Source organism: Paroedura picta, chromosome 8 (assembly GCF_049243985.1).
Source record: "Paroedura picta isolate Pp20150507F chromosome 8, Ppicta_v3.0, whole genome shotgun sequence".
Taxonomy (NCBI): Eukaryota; Metazoa; Chordata; class Lepidosauria; order Squamata; family Gekkonidae; genus Paroedura; species Paroedura picta.
Genome location: NC_135376.1, coordinates 28,504,618 through 28,528,491, shown reverse-complemented (window position 1 = coordinate 28,528,491; position 23,874 = coordinate 28,504,618). Strand labels below are relative to the sequence as shown.

The following is a 23,874-nucleotide window of genomic DNA, read 5'->3' as shown; positions in this document are numbered from 1 at the left end:
CTGGCTGACTTAACCAGCTCTCCAAGTTTGGTGACAATTAGGTTTATGGGGTCCGAGTTATGGCCCTCCAAAGAAGGTGCTCACAAGAAAGTGGTTTCTGGGGAAATGACCAAACTATAAAGGAAATATTCTTTACCCTTGTGTGGAAACTCAGTCAAGATAGTAAGAAATTTCAAGTAACTTGACATTTTGTTTACACAAAATCTGTTTGGAGATTTGTATATCTATATGTTAATGCAGATGTTAAACTCTTATTTTCTTTAAAAACATTATTTTATTGCAAAGAAGAGCAATTTGTTCCAGCACTTACGATCCTTTAAATCAGTGGTCCCTACCCTCTTTATCACTAGGAACCGGTCAATGCTTGACAATTTTACTGAGGCCCGGGGGGGTAGTCTTTTGCTTAGGGATGTTGCTGCTGCCTGAGCCCCTGCTCCACTTGCTTTCCCACTGGCGCCCCTGACTTCCCACTGGGGGGCGCTGCCAGCAGCAGCTGCACAGTGCCATGCCAAGGGGGAGCCCCAGGCATGGCGGCTGCTGGAGAGCACCAAAGGTGAGCCGGTGGCAGAGTGGCAGGCCAGCCCCCGAAGCAGCAGCTGGAGACGAGGACGAGGAGAAGCCATGGCCCAGTACTGACTGATCTATGGACCGGTCCCACTCTCCAGACCGGGGGTTGGGGACCACTGCTTTAAAGAACAATTATGCATTCATTTGTCAGATATACTGTTCCAGTATTTTATACTGGGCATATAGAACATCTTTATTTTCTTCAGGTGAAATTCTTTAGAAATCTGTTGGGTATTCCATTATATTATCTGTTATTCCATCTTGTTATTAGAGCTGGGGTCTCCAAACCTGTCTACTATTATTTATCAATCTGTCATTAAATTTCAGTTTTCCCTTTTCGGCTGTCAATAGTTCCTGTTTTGTTTCAGGTGCTAATTTCATATATTTCTACGTCTATCTGGAGTAGATATTCAGATAAAAGACTTTATCTCCCAGTACTAGGAAAGTGAGCTGTAAAAAGTTTCAAAATAAGACCCCAAATTCATTCATTCATTCATTCATTCATTCATTCATTCATTCATTCATTCATTCATTCATTCATTCATTCATTTATTTATTTATATACCGCCCTCCCCGGGGGCTCAGAGCGGTTTACATAATAACACAAGAACAATACATGGAACAGTCTTATAAAACATTTGGGTAACTGTGCAATAATAACTGATAATTGTAAACATATAACATTATAATTGTATAACCAATAAACAATACAACGTTGCAACATACAAACAAGTCCAGAGTGTATAGGTGGTGTTCTGAGGGGGGGCGGGGAGCAGGGGCCCTTTGGTCGCTGTTGGTTATATATATCTGGTCTCAACCGAAGGCCTGGCAGAAGAGCTCCTCCTTGCAGGCCCTGCGGAACTGTTTAAGCTCCGTCAGGGCCCTGATCTTCTCCGGGAGCTCGTTCCACCAGGTGGGGGCCAGAACAGAGAATGCTCTGGCCCTGGTTGAGACCAGGCGGACTTCTTTAGGGCCAGGGACCTTTAGCTGGTTGGTAGTAGTGGAGCGCTGGGCTCTTCTGGGGGCGTAGGCAGGGAGGCGATCCCTCAGGTACACTGGACCCTGACCGCGTATGGCCTTGAAGGTAATTACCAGAACCTTTAGTCTGATCCGGAACTCAACTGGCAACCACTGCAGTTGATGGAGAATGGGCCGGATGTGGGACCTCCATGGTGTTGCAGTGAGGATCCTGGCCCCTGCATTTTGAACCAGCTGTAGCTTCCGGGTCAAGACTAAGGGCAGGCCTGCGTAGAGCGAGTTACAAAAGTCCAGTCTAGAGGTGACCGTCGCATGGATCACTGTCGCTAGGTGTTCCGGGGCCAGGTAGGGCGCTAGTAGCTTGGCAGTTGGTCTGTGGTGTTCATGGATGCAGATCATAAATGTTCTCCACTCTTCTCCCAAATACCCTTCAGTGGTAATTTTTTCCTTGCCAGACCATTTCCACTAGTTAGAAATCAATAGGTTTTAGTGAGCTTTTCTGTTGGCAAGGTGTAACACCTTAGTCCAGCCTTTCTCAATTTTTTTATTGTTGAGAACCACCTGAAACATTCTTCAGGCATTGAGATACCCCTGAAGTGGTTCATTCATGCAGAATATGGTTGGGAAACATAGCTGTGTACATGCCTACCTGGGATCCCTCCACAGCCAGGCCCATGGTTGACCATGGTCATATCACTCGATAAATATTTAACAAATGTTTAAAAACATATAAAAATTAACTCCCACCCATTTGGGAAACACTTCCTGGGCAATCAAAAAACCCCAGGGTTTCATGAAACCTTGATTGAAAAAGCCTCCCTTGGACTTAGCTGCGGTGAAAGGGAAATATAATAGAATTCCTACAGAGCAAATGCCCTTATTATTTGGATCAAGTAGATTCCTTAGCTCATATTATTTTAGTATGTCCCCCCAAAGCAATACCACGTGAAACAAATATATTACTCCTTGGATAAAACATCTAATGATATTTTCTGAGAAGCGGATACTGTGCTGTCTGCTATTAAATAGATTTGTGATCTGCATGAGGAATGTGGCAGTTTTTCTCTTTAGAGTTTCAAGTGGAAACTGACAATTATTCTCATTTTTTAAAACTTTAATTTGTAGGGTCATTCTGCAGAGATTATTGCATTATCATTTAACACTACAGGAGACAGGATCATCACAGGCTCCTTTGACCATACAGTTGCTGTGTGGGATGTTGGCACAGGCAGGTACTACATTAAACTTTGTCTTGTTTCATATTTTAATGAACTTTGACAGGTTTGAAAATGGGGTGGGGGAATCAAATTCTGAATCTGTCTTGGTTTACTCATACTTGGAACATCAGAAAGATTTTAAAGCATCAGAAAACTAAGTGAAGACAGAAAGTGAGTGCTAGGCATATGACTCCTCCGTGGTACTCCCTAGCAGCAGAGCTGAACTCCTTTTGCTAGAACCATAGCAGAATATTTCTGCATAGAGCCTGATAATGTGAAGCAGCATAGTAAGGTAGTGGTAGACAAAATATTTTGCTGAATTAGACTTTCAGGTAGAGGGAAAGAGGAAATAGTCAGGATAAAATAGAAGGGAAAGTGAAATGCCCCCCTCAGTAAGTCCTTGTGGATCCTCCACTTGTTTTTATAATTACTGAATGACCAATGCAATTACAAGTACACAATATGAATTACATAAAGTCATTATTTAGAATACATGATTTTTTGTGTGTGATCTTGGCAAACAAATAGTATATCAAATTAATTGAAAGAATTGCTTTCAGCATCTTTTCATTTAGCAGAATTGTTAATTGAACACTTCTGTATGCAGTCTAATAACTGAACAAGAAACAAAGTACAAATATTTCATATTAGATTCATTTCATTGATGGCTCAATTGCTGCACTGATGGTTCTTTTAATGTACTATACATACACTTTAACTTATGAGCCCTTTAGTACATATTTAGTATTAATGCTATATGGGGTCTAGAGCTTTGTAACCTATTTGCTGGAAGAGGCATTGATGGTTAATTTTCATGCTTAATTCAACTGAAAGGTGCTTTTATAGTGATCTAGTTATAGTGATGTGTTAAAGTTATGACTCTTGAACATAGCATAGGCTCACTAAAATACTTGTTCCATTAGAGAAACCAGAGGTCAACAGAACAGTCCTCCATGTGTTAGTATATATCACAAACCCTGAAATGGGTATATCCAGAGCATGATGCCAAAATGAAATGATTAGAGTATTAGTGTAACTGTTAGATCCTTTTCTTATTAGTATCTGTATTATTTCAAATTACTGGACGTTTGAGGAACTGATATTAAGCAGTTATCTTTTGGGCTCATAGAAATAACTATATGACATAGTGGGCTGTAAATTAACACTATACTCATATTGGCTAATTTCATGCTACACAGATAAAATTGGGAATTCCTTGTAATTGTGGCAGGGGTTCATCTCTTTGTAATGTCCAGAGTTCCTTAACAATGAAACGAAAGGAATGTTTTGTTCTGCACTTTGATTTGGTGCATATTCACTACTTAATCATCCATTTTGATACAAAGATGCTGTTCATTGGGTAGATTATTATTCTTTTATCAAGTAAGAGAGCATTCAGTTTTTGTATTTCTCTTTCTTGCACTAGCATTGTGTTTGAGTAGACGAATATGTTTGATGAAGATCCATTTGAAATGTTATTCCATCTTCTAACAGGAGGATGCATACTTTAATTGGCCATCGGGCAGAAATAAGTAGTGCACAGTTCAACTGGGACTGTACTCTGATTGTGACTGGATCAATGGACAAAACATGCATGGTAAGAAAGTGGGATTCTTGTAAAATATGTAGTGCGAATGTTGCTGTCCATGGTACATTATATACCCTTAATCCTAGATGAAACATTGCTTTGGTAAGTAAAAATAAATAAGAGGCTCTTTTAATATACAAAGTGACATACTTCCCATAACTAAAAAACAATTTATTGGCAATTATTAATTGAACTGCTATTGAAAATTTTTATTTTTGTACTGCTCAACATAAAATGAGAGAGACATCAATTTTTATTTATCTATTACATTCAGCTGTTGAAAGTGAACCATGTATTCACACATTGCGATGTCATTTAAATGTATAGAAGACAAGGCATAATCATAGGGCTGTTAAAATAACAGATTCCCACATTTCTGTCCTGTTAAGGGCTTATTTCCTTAGAATTAAAGCCTTTTGTTGACGTTTGTGAATTTTGACAGTATGGGGCACCTGCAATGGAAAAGGAATACCTCAGATCCAATTTTTTTCAGTGTCTGAAAAACTGGTGACCATGAAGAAAAAAATTCCAATCCAGACTCTTAGAGATGGTTCTATAAGTGCCTCAATTAAGTTTCAGAAGTTTGTATTTCTGGTATTTCAGTGAAGTGAGCAAAGCATTTAGAAATGGTTTCCTTAATTTCTGGATTGCTTCTGAGAGCCTGAAAGCATTGTATATTGCCCAAAAGGTATCTGTAGTTGATATTAATTTTTATCCAGTCTTTTTACTACTATTTTAATAACTTTGGAATAACTTTTCTTAAGGGATCATTCTGTCATCTGTGTTAAACATAAAATAAAATATAAATATAATTTTTTTTAAGGTTCCCCTGCAAAAAAATAGGGACTTTGATACCTGGCATTTTACCTTTTTGTTTTGTTGATATAAGGACCAAACAGTTTGGTTAAATGAGCGTTTGTTTGCCTAGAAGCATTTAATGTCATAGTTGCTCTCTGCTCTCTGTCTGAATTACAGCTGTGGAATGCTTTGACTGGCAAACGTGTGGCAACTTTGACAGGTCATGATGATGAAGTGTTAGATGTTTGTTTTGATTACACTGGACAGCATATTGCCACTGCTTCAGCTGATGGTAGGTAAACTAATCCATCAGTTAAAATGTCCTTGTGGCTTGATAGCTGGCTGAAAAAGCAACTATGGGAGAACAAAATGGCTCTTCCTCTCTGTGCTGTAGGATTCCTTCAGATGGTAACACACAGAGAATAGAGACTCCTAGTAATTTGCATGGGAAATTTCACTTTATCTGCTTGAAGGCTGATTTGAATACTATGGCTTCCATGTAGAAGCTACAAAGAAACCTTTTGAAGCAGATTCAAATGAGTAGCCGTGTTGGTTTGAAGTAGCACAATAAGATCAAAGTCCAGTAGCACCTTTAAGACCAACAAAGATTTATTAAAGATGTGAGATTTCTAGTGCAAGCACTCTTCCTCAGACTAAGAGTTCCCTACATGACAGTGGGGATATATAGCAAAACTTAATTCTGTTACATTAGTAACAGAGACACTCTGACAGGATGTTGGGAAGTGGTTTGGAACAAGCAACAGGGAGAGTGCCCATAAGAGCACTAACAGCTGTTAGTAATCCTTGTCTCCATTTCTTGAACAGTACAGAGCTCCAGAATCTTTAGAACATGCTCAATATGAACATTATGGTAGTAGATTTCTGACCCTTGATTTCTTGTGTCTCATTCAAAGTCACTGATAAAACAGTTACCTGTGATATGATTAAGACTAAGTCCTCACTATTGAGGAGGCTGATTGCTCCCATTAGGAAAACCCTGTACTAATTTAATTTTTTTCTGCATGGAAGGATCAGCAAGAGTTTACAGTGCAGAAACCAAAAAATGTATTGCAAAACTCGAAGGTCATGCAGGAGAGATTTCAAAGGTAAGCTGCACGCTCTTGGAATTTTGTTTGTCAATTACTTTATCCTACTAGTATGAGATTACAATATTCGTCATGTGGGCCTTCTGCTGATTTATAAAATTTCTTGCCACTTGAGTATGGCCCAGGGAAACAATTTCACCATTTGCCTTTTCCTTATAGTATTTTATTCTTATATGAGTCCATTGTGGTAGGAGAGCACAGGATTGACAGTTTTCTTATTAAAGTGTTATTTGAGAAACTGTATCGATGCACTTTGAGGCTAAAGTCCTACCATTATTTCCATACAGGTGTGTCTGAGTGATTTTGGTGGAATGTAAACCTGAGTAACAAAAGATGAAAGTGCAGGAATCTGAGGAGAATTGCTGCATTAATCAGTTAGTTTTGTTTTATGAATATAAGCCAGACACAGGTGTATGACACACGTATAGCCTCTTCCTTGTATTTGTTTATAGTTTTTCTCGCATGTACAAACTCCTTGCAAGGAAGTTGGAACCAACAGCTAGTTAAACCGTATCCTGTTATATTTGAAGCATTTATATCCTGCACCTATCCTCTACTATCCTCTACACTCCATTTTTAAGTTGGCTTAAGTAGCTCAATTTCCACTGCAAAGGAGTGAAGACAAATATTTGTATCAAGTAAAATATATGTGTAAACCCCAGAGAGGAATAGGAAGGACAGGCTTGTTTCTGGAATTCAGAATTCTCCTTACATTTTCAGATTTGAAGGGATTTGGGGGGTGTTGTTGTGGTGCTGGTGCTGATTGTGTTGATTTGTATTTTAGAAGGTGCAGACAAGTTTTAACATCTCAGTGAGGGAGTATAAGAAACAGTGTCTGTGGTGTAATGACATTTGTTACTTACATAATCAAATGTTGCAGTGTTGAGCAAGTGCAAATATTTGTGAGGAATTAAAATCTTAATATAGTTTATATCCATATAAATACTCTAAAAATTCATGGTAATCATCATTTTATATAAAATATATATTTTCCATGGATTAAATACAATGAGGAGGATTGCCATATGTGCTATTAAAACAGAGAATATAAGGGAATGGCTGTAGAATTCAGGAAGTGTCTAAGGAATTTTCCTTTTTTATAAGTTTTAAAAAATTTGTTTACCAAAAGCAGGTAAGTAGCTTTCTGTATTTGTTCCATGTCTGTATCTGTAGAGGCCAGCCATATGTTAAAATATATAATTGTTTCCTGTTAATCTGTAAATGGATGTAGCTTTTTTCCTTCCCATTCCTTTTCAAGACAAGTGAACTTTATCTGTGCCCCTTATAGCAATTCCTGCATTCTTGAACTAGCTATTGTACATCTATACAAATGGAGAACCAAATGGAATTCAGGAGAAGTTATCCCAGGATGACTAAGAGCCTGCATGACTCATGGTGAACAGACAGAAAAAATGCGCTGGGCCTTTCTTGCCACTTAAAAATAATTTTTGTCTCTTTTAAAAGATCTGCTTCAATCCTCAAGGGAGTCGTATCCTCACGGCCAGCTGTGATAAAACTGCTCGGCTTTGGGATCCTCAGACAGGACAATGCATTCAAATACTAGAAGGCCACACGGATGAGATATTTTCATGCGCTTTCAATTACAAAGGCGATATAATAATTACAGGTAATAATGCTGCAGCTAGAAATGGTCTTACTGTGATGGGGTTTTAGACCACAAAAGCAATGTGGAATAAATGGAGTTGCTCAATCTTAAATTGGTTTGGATCTGTGCAGTGGCCTGGAGAAATAAGTAGAAATTTATTTTGGAAAAGTACAGCAGTTGAACAATTGACTGTATAGTTTTTTTCTATTGTTTGGACACTTTTAATGAGAGGATGTTGGCAATTCTGCAGCGGCTTTTATTTGTGATCTAAATTTATTTCAGCAGCATCTCATTAATCCAGTGGTTATCGCTAAAACTTTTGGAAGTAAACCTGCAAACTTAATTAAGATGCCTTCACTGGAGATGCCGAGGCTGATGGTACAATCTTATGCAATATTAATCCCATGCAAGAAATCTCTTGATGACTGGAGGTTGTTTCAGGGGGAACCTGTGTTGGTCTGCTGTAGAACAATTAGATTTGAATCCAGAATCCTGGAACAATCTTTTGAGTCATAGCTCCCTTCCTGAGATTGCCTGGAGTAATTTTGCATAGGATTGCATGTTAATCTAGAACTATCTCTACTCAAAGCGTATACTCCACTATTAAATGGGAACATTTTTCTTCAAGAAAAGATGTGGCACATCTAATTGCAACAGAGATGTAACCTGGTAAGAACTAGAACATTTGTTCCCATTGGGAGGGAAGAATATAAATAGTATTGATCTAGCCCCATTGCATAAAAGGTTTTGGGACTCATGGTTTTTGATCTGTATATTATGTTCAGACTCCAAACAAAATGTTGTTATTCACAGGATTTTCCACATTACCCCTGAAATTCAGTACTATAAGTAAATTGTAGTATGGGGCATGAATTATGAAGCTGTTTGGGAGCAAGATTTAAAAATCCTGGCTTTTAGATCTCTGGTCCCCTGTAGTTCCTTCTGCAGTGTTTAATTTCCCCCTTGATTCCTCAACTTTGTTTACCCCTTTTTAATTTTCTCCTCCCCCCTCCTTGTGATCACTTCATTATCCCTACTGCACCCTTTATTCTGTCTACTTCCTCCTATCATGTTATCACTTTTGTCTTCCCTATTGCCCACAGCACCCTTTATTTCTTGATTCTCTGACCCAGTGCCCACCATTTGAGTTCCCCTGTCATCACTCTGGTATCATTTTCTGCGTAGCATTCCTTTCTGCTAGAGTTTTCTACCCCCTGCACCAGCCTTCTCGACCTTTTTACCATTGAAAAACCCCTGGAACATTCTTCAAGCTTTGAGAAACCCCAGAAGTGGTGCAATTGTACAGAGTATAGTGGGAAGCATTGCTGTGTACACACCCACCCTCCAAACTCATCATTGGCATGGGGGGGGGGAGTTGACATGAACATATATGGTTAAATCACCAGATAAATCTCAATACATTTTAAAAATACATTAAAATTAATTAACTTCCACACATTTGGGAAACACTTCCAGAACTGTCAAGAAACCCCAGGGATTAAAAAAAAAAACCCTGGTTGAGAAAGCCTGCCTTACACATCATAATCTCACCTTAACATATTTTCTGACTTCACATACGTAGCACTACCCTTCCTTTCTTGTTCTAAAACACCACTTTCCCCTCTTTTTAAATTCCATCTTTTAAACTTCTTCCAGCATCTTCTTCCTTCAACTGTTTTTCAGTACTACTTCCTTAACAGCCTATTCTAATTTCCAACTTTTGTCTCCTACCACCATTCCTTCTGTAACCTTGTTTCCTTTCCCCACTGGTTCATATTACTCTCCACATACTTAATTCCCTAACTTGACCACAGCTGGCTCCTTCCAACACCTGACATCAATAAAACATAATTTCCCCATGCCCACACAATTACCTCACATCACTTCTAAGATTCCTTGGCATCTGGGGTTGTTTAGGTAACTAGAAGGGCTGGGGGTAGCAACTGTGTGTCTTCTGAGGTACAGGAGATTCTGCCACTCTGAGCCCTGAGGATGTCTATGCAGTGCAGGCATCCCTGGGCTAAAATTGGGGGACCATCTTTCTCCAGCATCACTTCTGTGTCTCAAAAGATTTAAGAAACCAGTTTTCGCCTACTCTCGGGGCCACTCTATTGAGGCTCCACTCTTCACTTACGAAGCAGTTGAGTTCTGATGCCATTTGGGTTGCCTGAGCCATTCGAACAGATGCCCAATATGATGGACTTGTGAGATTTCCCTGACAATTGTGCAGGCTGGACTCATCCCTTTTAATAAAAGAGTTTCCTGGGATTAATGTGTCTGTGTAGGGGTGAACTAATATTTTCTGCATACTGTGGGGTTTCCCCTGTGTATGCAGAACCTACTTTCCTTTTGTACCTGGCCCTGTTTTTTTAATTTCATTATCCACACTGGAACCAGGATTTCACATTCAGAAATAGTAAAACATAAAACAAATGAGATTCATTGCTAATCTATTAATTCTTTTTCTAGGGAGCAAGGATAATACATGCAGGATATGGCGCTAATTGGATATCTGATCCAGCTTCCTAACAGCTTTCATGAGATGAGTTTCTTACCAAGTCAATAACCATCGAGGCTTCAAAAAACCCCAAAAATGTTCTTGCCTTTAAAAAAAACTTGCTGAAGTAGATGTTTCACTGTATTCATTGATGTTCTCTAGCTCCGTTGCGTGAACCATTAGTTAGCACTGAAATATAGGCTAGTGGTTAAGTTGTGACAAGCATCATTGCTTTCCTTGTCATGTTTGTAGGCCAGATGGGATGGGTGGGAGGGAGGAGGAGATGCATCATGCTGTTATTAACTATATGTTATGTACTACTCGGATAACCCACATTTACGGTTTGGTAATTTTTCTTACCATGAATACTTTTGTTTAATAAAAATGTTTGAAACTTGCCGTTTGAAAAGATTGTAGCATTATATTTAGGATTTGGGGAATTAACACACTTTTAAAACTGATTTTGAACTTTTGCTATATTTTACTGTGTTATGAAAAGAATATGGATTAATTTATTAGTACTTACTTTATTTACTTACTTAATTTATTAGTACTGTGAGTTAACAATGTATACAGGTCTAAATAAAAAACTAGCCAATTAAAAAGAAATAAGTGAAACATAGCAAAAAGTAACAATGCACCCCATTCCACTGGGAGTTCCCTTTGAGAGATGTTAATTCCTCACCTGATTGCATGGTGGCTCAGTTTGCTTGCTGTGGTTTTCACAGGAGCAGAATCACCAGGTGCTGAAGCAAAGGGCTTATTCATGTTAAAAGATTATCAATGTAGTGAAAAGAGAAGCTTGCACTGCTCCTCTGTCATACTGTTGCAGAGCTGCCCCTGACTGACTGAATTAGACAGAGCTCTGATTATTTGATCTTCATTTCTCTTTATTGTTAAGCAAAATTAGCTATGTTGTCTAGCTCAAACCTCTTTCCAAATCTAACAAAGATGGGGTAGCATTATGCTACTTTGGGTCTTATTACTCTGTAACAATGCCTGTTATTTTTCCTTAGCCCTCTTTGTCTCCTTCACTTATGGTTAAGAGGTTAACTCTACATATGTGTTTATCAGAACATCCAGGACTTTTTTGTATTAGCATGAAAGCTTATTTTTAAATGTATTTTTGAAAAAAAAATCTTATGTACAAGCTTGTTTGCTGTATTGCCCTGAAAATGTCAAGCCAACTGAAAGATTATCTATCCTGACTTTCCTGTGCAGCTTTCCCCTAAGGATCGTCTGCTATTATGCATGGTTCTACCTCCTGTAAAGGCTGTGAAAGTCTTACATGTGAGATCTGCTACAGAGTGAAGCATTGGCTTTGTTGCTTTAGGCCCTGGAATGTGATGCTTCATTTGTTTCTACAGTAGGCACTCCAGAAAGTACAAACATCGCTTTCTTGAGAAACAAGCCCTTAGCTTGAAGCTGCTGAAACATTTGTCAACAAAGGCCTAACAAAATTTCCCAGTATTAGAAGTGTGGAAGGATTCTACTCAGCTGTGTAACCAGGGCCCCCAATCTGGGTTTTGAGTTTTCCTAGTTACTGACAGCTTTCACTAGCAAAGCTGGTGCTATCTCACTTCCAGTTCAATGGTGTTTGCACAAAGTGGCCGAAATGGTTCAGGATAGTAGGTATGTTTATCCTCATCAAATGCATCCATTTATTTTGATAGCACTAGAACCAGATAAGCACTAACTGCTTCATCTGTGTAAAATTATGCTTCCTTTGTTGGGTCAGGATAAAACATACCTGCTGGATGCTTGTGAGCTGCTAAGGCTAACAACTCGGGCATGGAGACCTGTTGGGTGCTCAACAATTCTAGGGTTTACTGCCCCATAAAGAAATAGGCTTATGGTGAAGTTTATTCTGCTTGGTTAATCACAGATCTGAAATAGGTCTCGATTTTTACATTTAGATTTCAAAGATTTAACTGTTTAGTATGCTGCTATTTATGTGATTGAAAAGCTTATTTATTAATCATTCTTTTAAGATTCAACCTTCCTTTCCTCTTAATCCATAGCTCCATTTCAATACTGCATGCCGTTTGGGCGGCAGGGAATGTAGTTCAGATGAAGGCATATTTTCAGACCAACCTGATCTGCTGGCAGATGACTGGCAAGGCTCAACTGCAATATTTGCTCTTCTGCCATAGATTAACACAGCTAGTGTTCTGGAATCCATGCTCTGATTCTGCATTTCCCCCCCTGTTTGACCTCTCGTATTAGACTGGGCCTTTCATGGACCCATCCCCAGTAACTTTGAAAAGCATAATAAAGATATATTGGCAAATTTAATTACTTGCTTTATAGGTAATCCAAGTCTTAAAAAGTTCTGGATGCTCAGTACCTTCAAAAGATGAAGCCTTCTGTGAGGCTTGAAACTCCAGTTCCCTTTGTTGTACAAAATTAATGTAAAACAAAGTAGCTTAATTTTGTCTTGTCTGAGACAGATTTTGTTAAGATGGACAGTATGGCTTTATTGTTTATTGTATTAAAAGAACATTAGAAAGACAATGACACACTGTTAACACAAATTTATTTCATGTCAGGCTGCAATACTAAGAAATGTACAGAAAGGAATGCCATTACACTGTTACACATCAACTATGTAATTTGTGCTTTATAGGATAAGTAAACATTTATTCTACTGCTGCAAAACGTCTGAAAACAGACAATTGCCCTTGTCCTAAAAATAAATATCCTTTCCCCGACATGTGACTTCTGTTTCTAATTCTCCATAAATGTATTGTAGATTTCAGAGAAGTACTGAATGTATACAGATTTTGGTGGTCAACCTAGTTGCACTTCAGCTGAAGTCAGTGCTTAAAGTCAACTGGCTTTCACTGCTGTAACTGTATTCTCATTGACATTGCTTAAACACTTAGGACTCAATTAAACCTCTGGCAACTGTCTTCATTGCTGAATCTATGAGTAAGGGCAGGCATGCATGGGAATTGCACGAGGAGGACTAATAGTGGGAATTATGGCTCTTACAATTTATTTAAAATTATTTCAAAAATAGGTGCAAAAAGTTATTTCTGGATACAACTCAGAATCATATACTCTTGTACGTAAAATAAAAGATGCTTTTCATATTTTTCAAGATACAGGCAGAAGTGCCACAATCAAAAGATTAAAGTTCCTTTTTCTCAAAGCAGCAAATACAGAATATGTTACCAATAGCTTAAAGTAACTGCATTCTGAAGATGGCATTAGCAGAGAATACAGACAGTCTGGAATGGAGAGATCTAATGGACTAATTAGTGAAGATTTTTACAACAATGGGTTTCCTTTCTTGACTGTAAATTAAAACCAGACTCTTCAGCTGGTACCAAAGAATGCATAAATGTAAGTATGAAAACCGCTATTTATCTAAGTTGCAAACAGATAAACATAAGAACTTTCATATGTACTCAAAATATTTAAATATCAAACAAGATATTCTCTATAAATAAATTATGCGTCAAAGGTATCATCATTAGTATAAAAAAATCCTCAGAAATTAATGCCCATTCTGTGAAGGTACAGTGTAAGGTTGGCTTGGATTAAACTACTTTGATAGGCTAGGGCTGCAAGCCTATGCATAAGACTTGGGACTAAGCCCTATTGAACTCAATGGGACTTGCTTCTGAGTAAACATGCATCGGACCACACTGTAAATTTGCAGTAGAAATGCTGAATGCTTCTCCCCTCCAAACAATTTTATTCAAATATTGCAGAGAACTTTACAAAGGACACAAATCAGATGAAAAAGAGTGAGGTATGAGGGGGCCAATTCTTGCCCTTAGTGCCACAGCAATTGGAGCTGTGCCTGGGCCAATGGGCAGGCCAGTGACACGTTCACCGGAGCACAAAGTCTCGGAATACTGCAGGGGAAAATACCAGAATAGTTTCAGAGATTTGTCTTGACAATGTGAACATTTTATTCATCTCCATGGAACAGGGATATCTGCTGCATGGCTATAGACAAGAGCTCAGAAACTCCTTTTTTCTGGTCCTAGGCAGTAATTTGAAAATGTAATTACATAGAATTCACTGAGAGATGTAGCCTCCTACTCAAGCTTTTGGTTAGTGTTCTGCAAATCACTTCAGTAGTCAGGCTACAAATATTAGGGATTTCCTGCCTGCTTTGCTTACTGTGGTTTTAAGGATCAGTCAGTACACATAACCGACAGATACTCTTGATGACAGGAAGTGGGTGTCTTTTCCATCCAACTGTCACAACTGGTCTCTCATATAAAATGCACACCCAACGTTTTCTACAATAGTGCATTCAAAAATGCAAGGTGCCAACCCTCCAGTCTGATAGAATGGTCTTTCCCTTTCTCTGTATGCAGCTTTAAAACTGACTCCTGATGCATTGCCAGTTTGTGTACTTCTTGCTCAGTATATTGTGCTGATGTTTTGAAAAAGGGCCACTCACAAACCACTGCCACTTAAGATAGATCACAAATGAAAACAAGGAGTGTGATGAGGTTTCCTTATCCCAATTCAAGAAGCCAGTCAAAGAGGCTTGGTGTCAGGTCCCCACTTTCTTCACGGATTTTGCAGAACTTCACCACGGCGTGAAAGATATCACCCACTTTCCAGGACTTCTGATGGACAAGCTGCACAACATCTAAAAACTGGAGGAACAGTTTTACTCTTAGGGTGGGTTTTAATCAATGCATTTCCCCATTTTTGCATTAATAAAACCTGCTGGCTCACATGTGACAAGCTTTTATCATTCACTTATTGAGTGGTAAGTAACGGCATGCCTGTATGAATGAGTTACCATAGCTTAATGCCTGGAACTAGTTCATAGACTTAGCTGTCAATCCAGTGATTTATCTGAGTGGCCAAGTGATAAGAAAGCAGCGTGCATGCATGTATATGTGAATGTGTATATGAACCACTTTGAGAAACAAGCAGAGATTAGGTATGAAGATGCTGCTGCAATGCAAATGTAAAATGTTGGCCAACAAGGCCTTGGCTCCTGCCTAGTGGAATCAGTTGCCAGCTGAGACGTGGACCCTGATGGAACTCCTTAAGCTCCACAGGGCCTGTAAAATGGTACTGTTCTACCAGGCTTATGCTTAAGGCCAGAACAAGTAAACAAAATCTTAGGGGCCTCCCTCCTCTTTCCAGATCATCCCACCACTGGGAGGGCTGAGAAATGGAATGATCTAAGCATTGTGGGCCATTAATTGCTTTTGTTTTTAACCAGAATTTTTAAAATATAAACTGGCTGAGAAATGGAATCATCTGAGCATTGTCTCAAGTCTGTCTGCAGAGGAGAGACAGTCTATAAAATTAATAATAATAATAATAATAATAATAATAATAATAATAATAATAATAATAATAAAATAGATTGTATGCTACATGCTTTCAAGGGGCAGCTCTGGGCAGTCTACACATCTGCAAATCTAATAATCATACCATGCACAAATCTAAACACTCCTACAGTGCACAGTATGACAAAATACTTAAGACAAAATACCTGTATTTAAACATCATTTGACCACTGGTCTGCTACAAAAATTAATCTTTGGGGAGAGGGATAATATCACCTCTGCAAGCCTCTTGTATTCCTTTCCATTATCTTTTCTATTCATTTTGTTTTTTACACTGCCCTTCTTCCAAGGAGCTGAGGGTGGTGAGCATGATTCTCTGCTCTTCCACTTCATTCTCACAACAAATCTAATGCAAGGAACTCATGCCAGGTCACCCAGTGAGCTTTAAGGCTAAACAAGGATTTGAATTCAGATGGGCCCTAGTCTAACATTTATACAACACTCCACTTCTCATGCCCAATTCTGCCTGCAATGTGTGGTGACTCACAAGAAGTTCTAGAAAACCCAAGAAATCTTTGGCAGCAAAAGTTTAATCCTGGAGGGACAATACTGTTGTACTACTATGGAAGATTTTTTAAAAAATAAAAAGCAAACATCCAACCATCTCCAAGCAGCTGGGAGAAATCCTGACCCAGTCCACGTTTGTGCTTTGCTGTTTTATTGAGCTGAGGGTCTTCATACGCAGCTTTTCTTCTGCGCAATTGAAATCAAAGCCCTTTCATTTTGTTGAATTTCACAATATCTAATTAGGTTTCTCCTTCTGCATTGCTCCTCTTCTTCAACCAAGGAGAAGATATGTCTTTGTAGCAAGTCGAGCTGTTAGCTATTTGCATACAGCGTTCCAAACTTGAACACGTATTTTAAATATGTTCAATGAGGCATGTGATTTCCAAGGGTAGGCTTACTGACAGGATGTGTTTCTTCACTCTCTGGGGTATGTGTGTTTTGCAGTTGGCTTGTTTACAAAGGCATATGGTAAAGCTGACAGCTGCTTTACCAAATTGGGCAGTTGCTACTGACTGCAGCTTAAATGATGTTTATGATTCCTAAATATTTTCCCTGGGAAAATATTAAACAATACCTCTGCTGTGCCTAACGATTAATGCAAGGTTTTGTAAGATGCGGGGCCTGATTTTATGAGCGGCTTGCCTTGCTACAGGAGTTCACAGGATCCTATGCAAGGTTGCTACACTTTTCTCTTTAAGATCGCAAGAGCGTGGCTCCTCAGTCCTCGTGTGATACAGATGTGTGGTGTAAAAGCCACTGTGCTGAAGGCAAAGGGGAGCAGGTTTCCCTCTTCCCCCCTCTCATAGTGCTCTATTTGGTTATTAAAAACTTTTATATCCCACCTTCTGTCTCAATCCACAGTGGACTAAATCAGAGGTCCCCAACCATTTTTCAGCCTGCAGGTACATTTGGAACTCTGGCACAGCAACAAAATGGCTGTCTCAGGAGGCAGAGCCATCCACAAAATGATTGCCACCATTTAACCAGCAATACAGTATAGATGAATAAACTGATGCCAAAGTGACATTTTGGAAATCTGTACAGCCAATCGAATCTCCAATGGTTAATCAGAAGTCATTCATTCATTCATTCATTCATTCATTCATTCATTCATTCATTCATTCATTCATTCATTCATTCATTCATTCATTCATTCATTCGATTTCTTACCCGCTGCTCCCACGAGGCTCACGGCGGGTTACAATATGGGCAAAAGTTTCATGGGCAAAAGCCCTTCCTAGCCCCACCCACTTTCTAAAAGCATTTGAACTCCTTGGAAGAAAGATGGGGTAGAGATGTGAGATGTGTGTTGGGGCTGGTCCCTTGTGAATGATGGAAGGCAAGGACAAGGTTCCTACTTATTTGGCATGTTCCCCAGGTAGGCAGAAAAATACAGGGTTGTAAATTAATGAGCAGGAAAAATAACCTCAAAAAGTGGCATACCAAGGAACAAAAATGTTCCTTAAGGACAGGACGTTGGGAGGAGCTGTATGTTGAAAGAGGCAAAAAATTCTATTTCTCTGTGTGTGGGGTTCTCAAAACCTTGGATAATCTTGGGGGAGGCAATTTTCAGCAGTAGAAGCTTCTACTGGTTCCTCCCCTCCTGTAGTTTTTCATTGAGCTTAAGTTACCTGAATGCACATTATACGGGACAGAATGCAGTCTTTCAGTTCATTTCATCCCATTTTCACATTTAGGTAAAAATTCTTATTGCAAGATCTATGCCAAGAAAACATGAAACCACCATTTACACAAACACCAAAAGGCATTACCTTTTCAATTCTATTTTCCTGAGATTTTTTAAAATATATAACGGGGATTCCAAGCTCTGATGCAGCTATCCACTGAAGGGTAGCACGTAGTTCTATGTCAGGGCACTCTGGTTCCAGATCGAAGTTTATCACCAAGAGGTCCTTTTGCTTATTGGCCATTTCCACAGGCAAACCAGCAGTGCATTCTGAAGTAACAGTGAAATTAGAACTTGTATTCAATGAAGCCGGGTTCTTGAAAGCCCATTTACATCCCCATGTCCTATTAATGACATTTAACTTACCTTCTCCCTTTTCTGGTTGTTTATTACAGAACGTGCTTTCTTCTACTAATTCACTTAAGAAACAAAAACAATAAAGATTATCATCAGTCACTTAAGAGCACAGTGACATATTCTTTCTAGAGATGCCAGTTTTTATCACCCCTTCAGTAAGGGGTGACCCAACTACCAGCCACAGTTTCTAAGGGCTTCCTCCAGCTATGCAGAAAAATATTCATAAATGGAGAAGGGGGAGAGAAAACCTAAAAATTGCCCAACAAAACTGACTGCCCAACTGAGTTCATTGCCCTCTCGAAGTGTAACACTGTGAGGGTAATTAAACATGTTTGGGTGAGGGAGGGACCAACCAGAAGGCAGGGGAGGAATTGACTTGAGTTTCTAATAAGTATTGGGGAGGGCAGGTGAAATTAGGGTTGAAGTATATGTAAGATGAAACATTCACCCCCTGTTCTTAATTCTCCCAGCACAGGATGTTAGAGACTATTAAGGGTTCTGTCCACTTTATAATTAAGAGTCCAAGGAGATTTATTTGACCACAGGAAAAGTACTTCCTCCAATTAATTTTACTTCTCCCCTCCCCCCGATGTTTTGTGAAGGTGGCAGGGCTGCACCCAAACAATAAATTCCTAGCGCTGGATGTATGTGAATTCAGGTCAGAGACTGAATGCCGAGGTGTACATCCCCCACAATTCTCCCCTCCCCTTCAGCATGGATCAGATAGATAAAACTATTCAGTATTGCTCATGTCTGAGGCTTGCTGAGTGGCTTCCTCTTTACCCATCTCCAGTCCTCAACAATCCAGTTCTATAATCTCAAACAAGTGCAGTATGGAAGGAAAACTTAACCACCCTCCCATGATTTATCATGGGCTCTCAAATGTCTTTGTTTCTCAAAAGGTACTTTGAACATCATTTGGATCTTCAATGCTTAGGAATGTGCATTTATTCCCAAGTTCACCAGTGGGGGGAGATGAACTGTGGAAAAACTTGGCTTGTTTCAATGGTCTGGGCAAGAAAACTGAAGAGAAACAATTAACAAATGCTGCTTTCCCCCCTTATTATTCTCCTCCCATCTACCCAACAACATTTACTATGCTGAACTGGGTAGGTTTTGACACTGCAGTTGCTACTTCTGTTGCTGCTGTAGGGTGGCTCCAGGTGGCTTGTTGAGCAACTGGCCAGCTTCTGGACAGGTAAAGGATTTCTCTCAGGCATCTGCCCTCTGCCACCTTTCCACAAAATGCACCCTCACAATGAGCCTCACACGATGGAAAGCACGATGCAGGGGACTCCAGATCCTTCGGTTCACTTGGGCAAATGGCCTCTGAAGCAGTGGGAATAGTTTCAGAGATGCCAAAAGACAAGTCGGAGTTCTTTTGCTGGCTTATCAGGTGGCTATCTGGAGGCCACTGGCACCACCCTGGAACAGCACTAGCATCAGCACAAGCAGCCACCCCATGCAATACAGCAAGAACCAGGGTTTTTGGGTGGGGTGGGAGGTAAAGGAGAAGGAGTGGGGGATGAAGAAAAACTAACAACAATGGATGGGCTAGATTTGAGTCCAGTAGCACCGTGGAGATCAGCAAGATTTTGGGAGTCTAACCTTTCAAGACTCAAAGCTCCCTGTGTCAAATACCGAGAACGTGTACACGTTCAGGAGTCAAAGCTCCTTGCATCAGAAGAAAGTAGGAATCTCTGAGCTATAAGGATTCAGGCTTCTCCATTCCCACTTTCATCTGACACACGGAGCTTTGACTCTTGGAAGCTTAGACCCCAAAAATCTTGTGGATTCAAATCTTGCTCTGCTGCAGAACGTCACCTATGGTCTTGAAAATGGATGTGTAACAAGAAATGTGACAAAAAACAGACAACGCTGTTGAACCAACAATGGGAGGGGGGGGGGGAGAGAAGAACCTGGCTTTCCCTATTTAATAATTCCTGAGCCGTGTCAAACCTGTTGCAGCAAAAATAAGCAGGAGTCTTGTGGCACTTTCGAGGCTGTCAATATTTGATTCCGGAATACATTTTGGTGGACAAGAGCCCACTCCTTCAGATGGCGTGAGTGGCTCTTCATTATGCAGTCAGTTATTTTATGTAAATTTTGCCAGAAGAAGAGGAAGAAAACAGCAGGACACAAAATGCAGCAAAGTACAGAATGAAATATAATGATGCAAAACTATTTCAAAATTTATTTTGCAAATGTAGATGCTGCCTCTATAGAAAACTGAGAAGCCGCAGGGCTCATTTATTAGTTATGCAAAGCTAGTTACCATCTGTAACGGATGGGGAGTTATTTACAGACAGCTGCCCAGTAAGTAAAACTAGCAGCCTCAAAAAGGGGGGAAGTAATGGGCAGGCTTTAGGTTATACACAAAGCAGTCTATGCATACACAAGCAGTTTTTAGGATTCCACTGTATAGCTACAGTCTAACTACTGCCGTTTTCGAAGTTGTAAGTTGGCTTTCTGGGTAAAATTATCAAGACCAAGCCTTTTATTTTGGTCCTTTTTCTAAAATGCTCACCCAGATACATGTGCCTGCTGTGAAAAACTGGAGAAAAAGTTTCTGTCACTGGGTATATCTCAGCTTGAAAGTTCCCACGCTGCTCTTAAAGACTGAGGGAGTTGTGCATTTCTAGAAGTGTATCTGTCAGGCAAAGATTCCTTGCCTAGATTTCACTTCCGTGCACGGTTTATGTGCTTCAGTTCCACTAAATGGAATGGATTGCAGGGCATAACATTCAGAGGGAGAGATGCATGATGTACTAACATATCAAGGTTTGTCACTGTCAGTATAAACCAGGGGTAGTCAAACCGCGGCCCTCCAGATGTCCATGGACTACAATTCCCATGAGCCCCTGCCAGCATTCGCTGGCAAGGGCTCATGGGAATTGTAGTCCATGGACATCTGGAAGGCTGCAGTTTGACTACCCGTGGTATAAACCATCCACCAGTACATTTCATCATGTTTCAGAGTACTAGAATCTTTAGGCATGTGCTGCACATCTCTTTAGATCACTGTGGTCTAAGCCAATGTGCTCTACTCTGATATGCTGATTATATATTCAAATATGCTGGGAGTGTTCTGGGTTACATTTGTTTCACAATGCGAATGGAAAGACTGGCCCTACCTTCATCTTATGCTGATTTGGTCTAATGTGATTAACCTTAGCCTGCTGATATTAAAATCTCTCAAAGCAGGGAACTCAATGCACTGGGTTTATACTGTGCAGCCATAATTCCAGCTCCGTGGGACAGTAATGTGCACTCAAAATCGCTATATAAACAGAATTTCAGGTACTACAGGACCAGGATTTTTGTCTGCTGCAGGCAGCTGCTGAAGCCAGGCAGAAATTGGCAGCTACTAGGCACAAACAGCAATAAATGGAGCTGCAGCTCAGACTACCAAATGAAAAGCCATTGTGTGTGCATAACTACATGAGGCGCTGCTGGCTTTATTTGCACTGTGGAGCACGCTGTAAAATTAACATGAAAGTGATAAGTATGACCTATTTCCATCAGATGGCACTTATCCATCCTGGTGCAGCCTAACCATAGGTGGGGACTTGTCACTGGTGGGACTCGCCAGGCAGTTAAAAGAGCAGCTGGAAAGCAGCAGGATGAGCAACGAAGGCATTGAGGTCATTTGGCAGATTGTTAGATGATGGAAATGGTTTTCAGCTGAAATGGAACAGCACTTCCAAAGATCAGAGGTCACCTTGATGGCTACTTACTTAATAGTACGAGAAGATGACATGTTTTCCTGATAAATTTCCAGGTCCATAATGCCAAGACTGCTAGTGGTGCTGCTGTTGCCATTGCTGACGATGCAAAAATTTAAGTATTAATGCCAGTCTGCACCAGCATGCACGTACGTGAATACACTGTTAACCAATGTTAACCACTGCTTCTGTTCTGCTTCTCAGACTAAAGGCAGACAGTTCTTGTCTGACTGAGAAAAAGTTTACCAGTAAGATGAAAGAAGTGGATGTGTTTACTAAAAAGACACAGACCTTACACATCTTATGATGCTATGAGCTGGCAAAGAATCACATCCCGCTGATGGCTTGGATATGGCAAAAGGGAGATTCCATTGTAGTCCACAGTCTTATGCAGAGAAAAAAACCCAACATATGCTATGAAAGGCTGATTCATACATGCTCATGTGTCACCCTCGCATCTCATCACTTGATGACTTATCACTTGATGATCTGCAGCAAATGTGTGAGCTGCATATTCTGAAAAAAATTGTTTTGGAGGTTGTGATCTGTGATGGGCTGAATCACAAATATGCTGCTCTTCACTTATTCACCAAGCAGTTACCAGGCTTACATAAATGCACATTGTCACGAAGTCCTCAGAGATGCCTGTGATTACACTCTCAGAAATTTAGATACTTCTGAAAGTGCAAGTGATGAAGAGATGAGGCAAGGGATTTCATTGCTTACTGACTAAGATCCCAAGACCATTTCTTTGGCTGGAGTAATTTATATCATATGAGCTTCAAAAGGAACAGCTGACTAACTTATTAACCCGTATGTGTCTTCCTGATCTAGTTTAATTAGCCTTTGTTTTCTTTGGAAGTAAAAACTGACAGAGGTGGTAAACTTGACTCCTCTGTTTAGAGTTCGGCAGCAATGTAGATTTAGCTTGAATGCTAGGAATCTCTACCAATTGTTGAGCAATGGGACAATTTTCTTCAAAAAGCTGAGCAACTCTGGTGAACTCTCTCATGCTTTGGTAGCATGCATCTCATTCTGAACCCCGCTCTTGGCTTTTTGTGATCACAAAGAAATGACAATACAGAGGCACAAGGCAGGGAAAGAAAAAAACCTTTGCTCTTCACTTGTCACTCGACACATGTTTCTCAATCATGTCCATCCCAATTGAGAAAGAGAGACAGGTAGCACAGAGGAAGTAAGACGCAAATGATTGGAAAGTGTGCCTATAAGATGGGACAGACAACAATGACTTCAAGGTGCCTGTCTGAGGATGATCCCCTTGAGGAACCAGGGCCACAATCTTTGGGCCACAATCTCTGCATGGTTTCCAAATAATTCATGAGGCCTCCTGCAACACTTTATGAAATCTAACTCCCTGTAGTATATGTTCTAGTAATATTCATTCTGAGCAAATGACGATCCAAATGTTTATACAAGTGATCTGATCCTTTACTGATCAACGGGTACTGTTACCTCATGGATCTCTCGCTGAGTTGCAGATAGCTGCTCACATCGTCCGGGTTGTCCTCATCATTTGCCAGCTGACACCAGCTGCTGCCTGTGCTTTCGTCACTGCTGCTGAGAGGCACCGGAAACTCCTCCATGGCTTTGGCCTCCCCTGAGGCCTCAGGCTCCGTGCAACTTCTCATACTCAAGCTGTTTGAACTGAGGAAAAAAACAAACAGAAATCAGGCACAGAGATCTCCAAGAAAGTATTTTTGGCTTCAAAACACTGTGGCATCATGAACCAAAATTCTTTGATTAGTCGTGCTTTCTGTAGGCACAAAAATATCAACAATAACAAAACAAACTAATGATTTTTACTGCATTTTTTCCAGTGGCCAAGGTAATCCATATATTCTATAAGCAGGGGTAGTCAAACTGCTGCCCTCCAGATGTCCATGG

The 23,874-nt window shown here is 40.0% G+C and overlaps 2 protein-coding genes across 4 annotated transcripts in view; one reads left to right on the top strand and one right to left on the bottom strand.

The window, feature by feature from the left end:
* Nucleotides 1–13,068, top strand: part of DAW1 (dynein assembly factor with WD repeats 1) — a 30,096-nt gene extending 17,028 nt beyond the window's left edge. The window contains exons 8-13 of the mRNA XM_077348832.1: nucleotides 2,671–2,777; nucleotides 4,257–4,359; nucleotides 5,326–5,440; nucleotides 6,178–6,254; nucleotides 7,719–7,881; nucleotides 10,330–13,068. Of these exons, the coding sequence (XP_077204947.1) occupies nucleotides 2,671–2,777; nucleotides 4,257–4,359; nucleotides 5,326–5,440; nucleotides 6,178–6,254; nucleotides 7,719–7,881; nucleotides 10,330–10,364 (600 nt within the window). The 3' untranslated portion in view covers nucleotides 10,365–13,068. The remainder of the gene's footprint in view (nucleotides 1–2,670; nucleotides 2,778–4,256; nucleotides 4,360–5,325; nucleotides 5,441–6,177; nucleotides 6,255–7,718; nucleotides 7,882–10,329) is intronic.
* A 15-nt stretch (nucleotides 13,069–13,083) lies between these two features.
* The window catches only part of SPHKAP (SPHK1 interactor, AKAP domain containing), a 72,040-nt gene continuing 61,249 nt past the window's right edge, over nucleotides 13,084–23,874 (bottom strand). For 2 of the 3 annotated variants that reach the window (XM_077348826.1, XM_077348827.1), the window contains exons 8-12: nucleotides 23,443–23,634; nucleotides 21,982–22,068; nucleotides 18,254–18,306; nucleotides 17,973–18,157; nucleotides 13,084–14,982 (exon numbers count right to left, since the gene is read on the bottom strand). In XM_077348826.1, the coding sequence (XP_077204941.1) occupies nucleotides 14,839–14,982; nucleotides 17,973–18,157; nucleotides 18,254–18,306; nucleotides 21,982–22,068; nucleotides 23,443–23,634 (661 nt within the window). In that variant the 3' untranslated portion in view covers nucleotides 13,084–14,838. The remainder of the gene's footprint in view (nucleotides 14,983–17,972; nucleotides 18,158–18,253; nucleotides 18,307–21,981; nucleotides 22,069–23,442; nucleotides 23,635–23,874) is intronic. The other variant, XM_077348829.1, reaches the window with a different exon arrangement.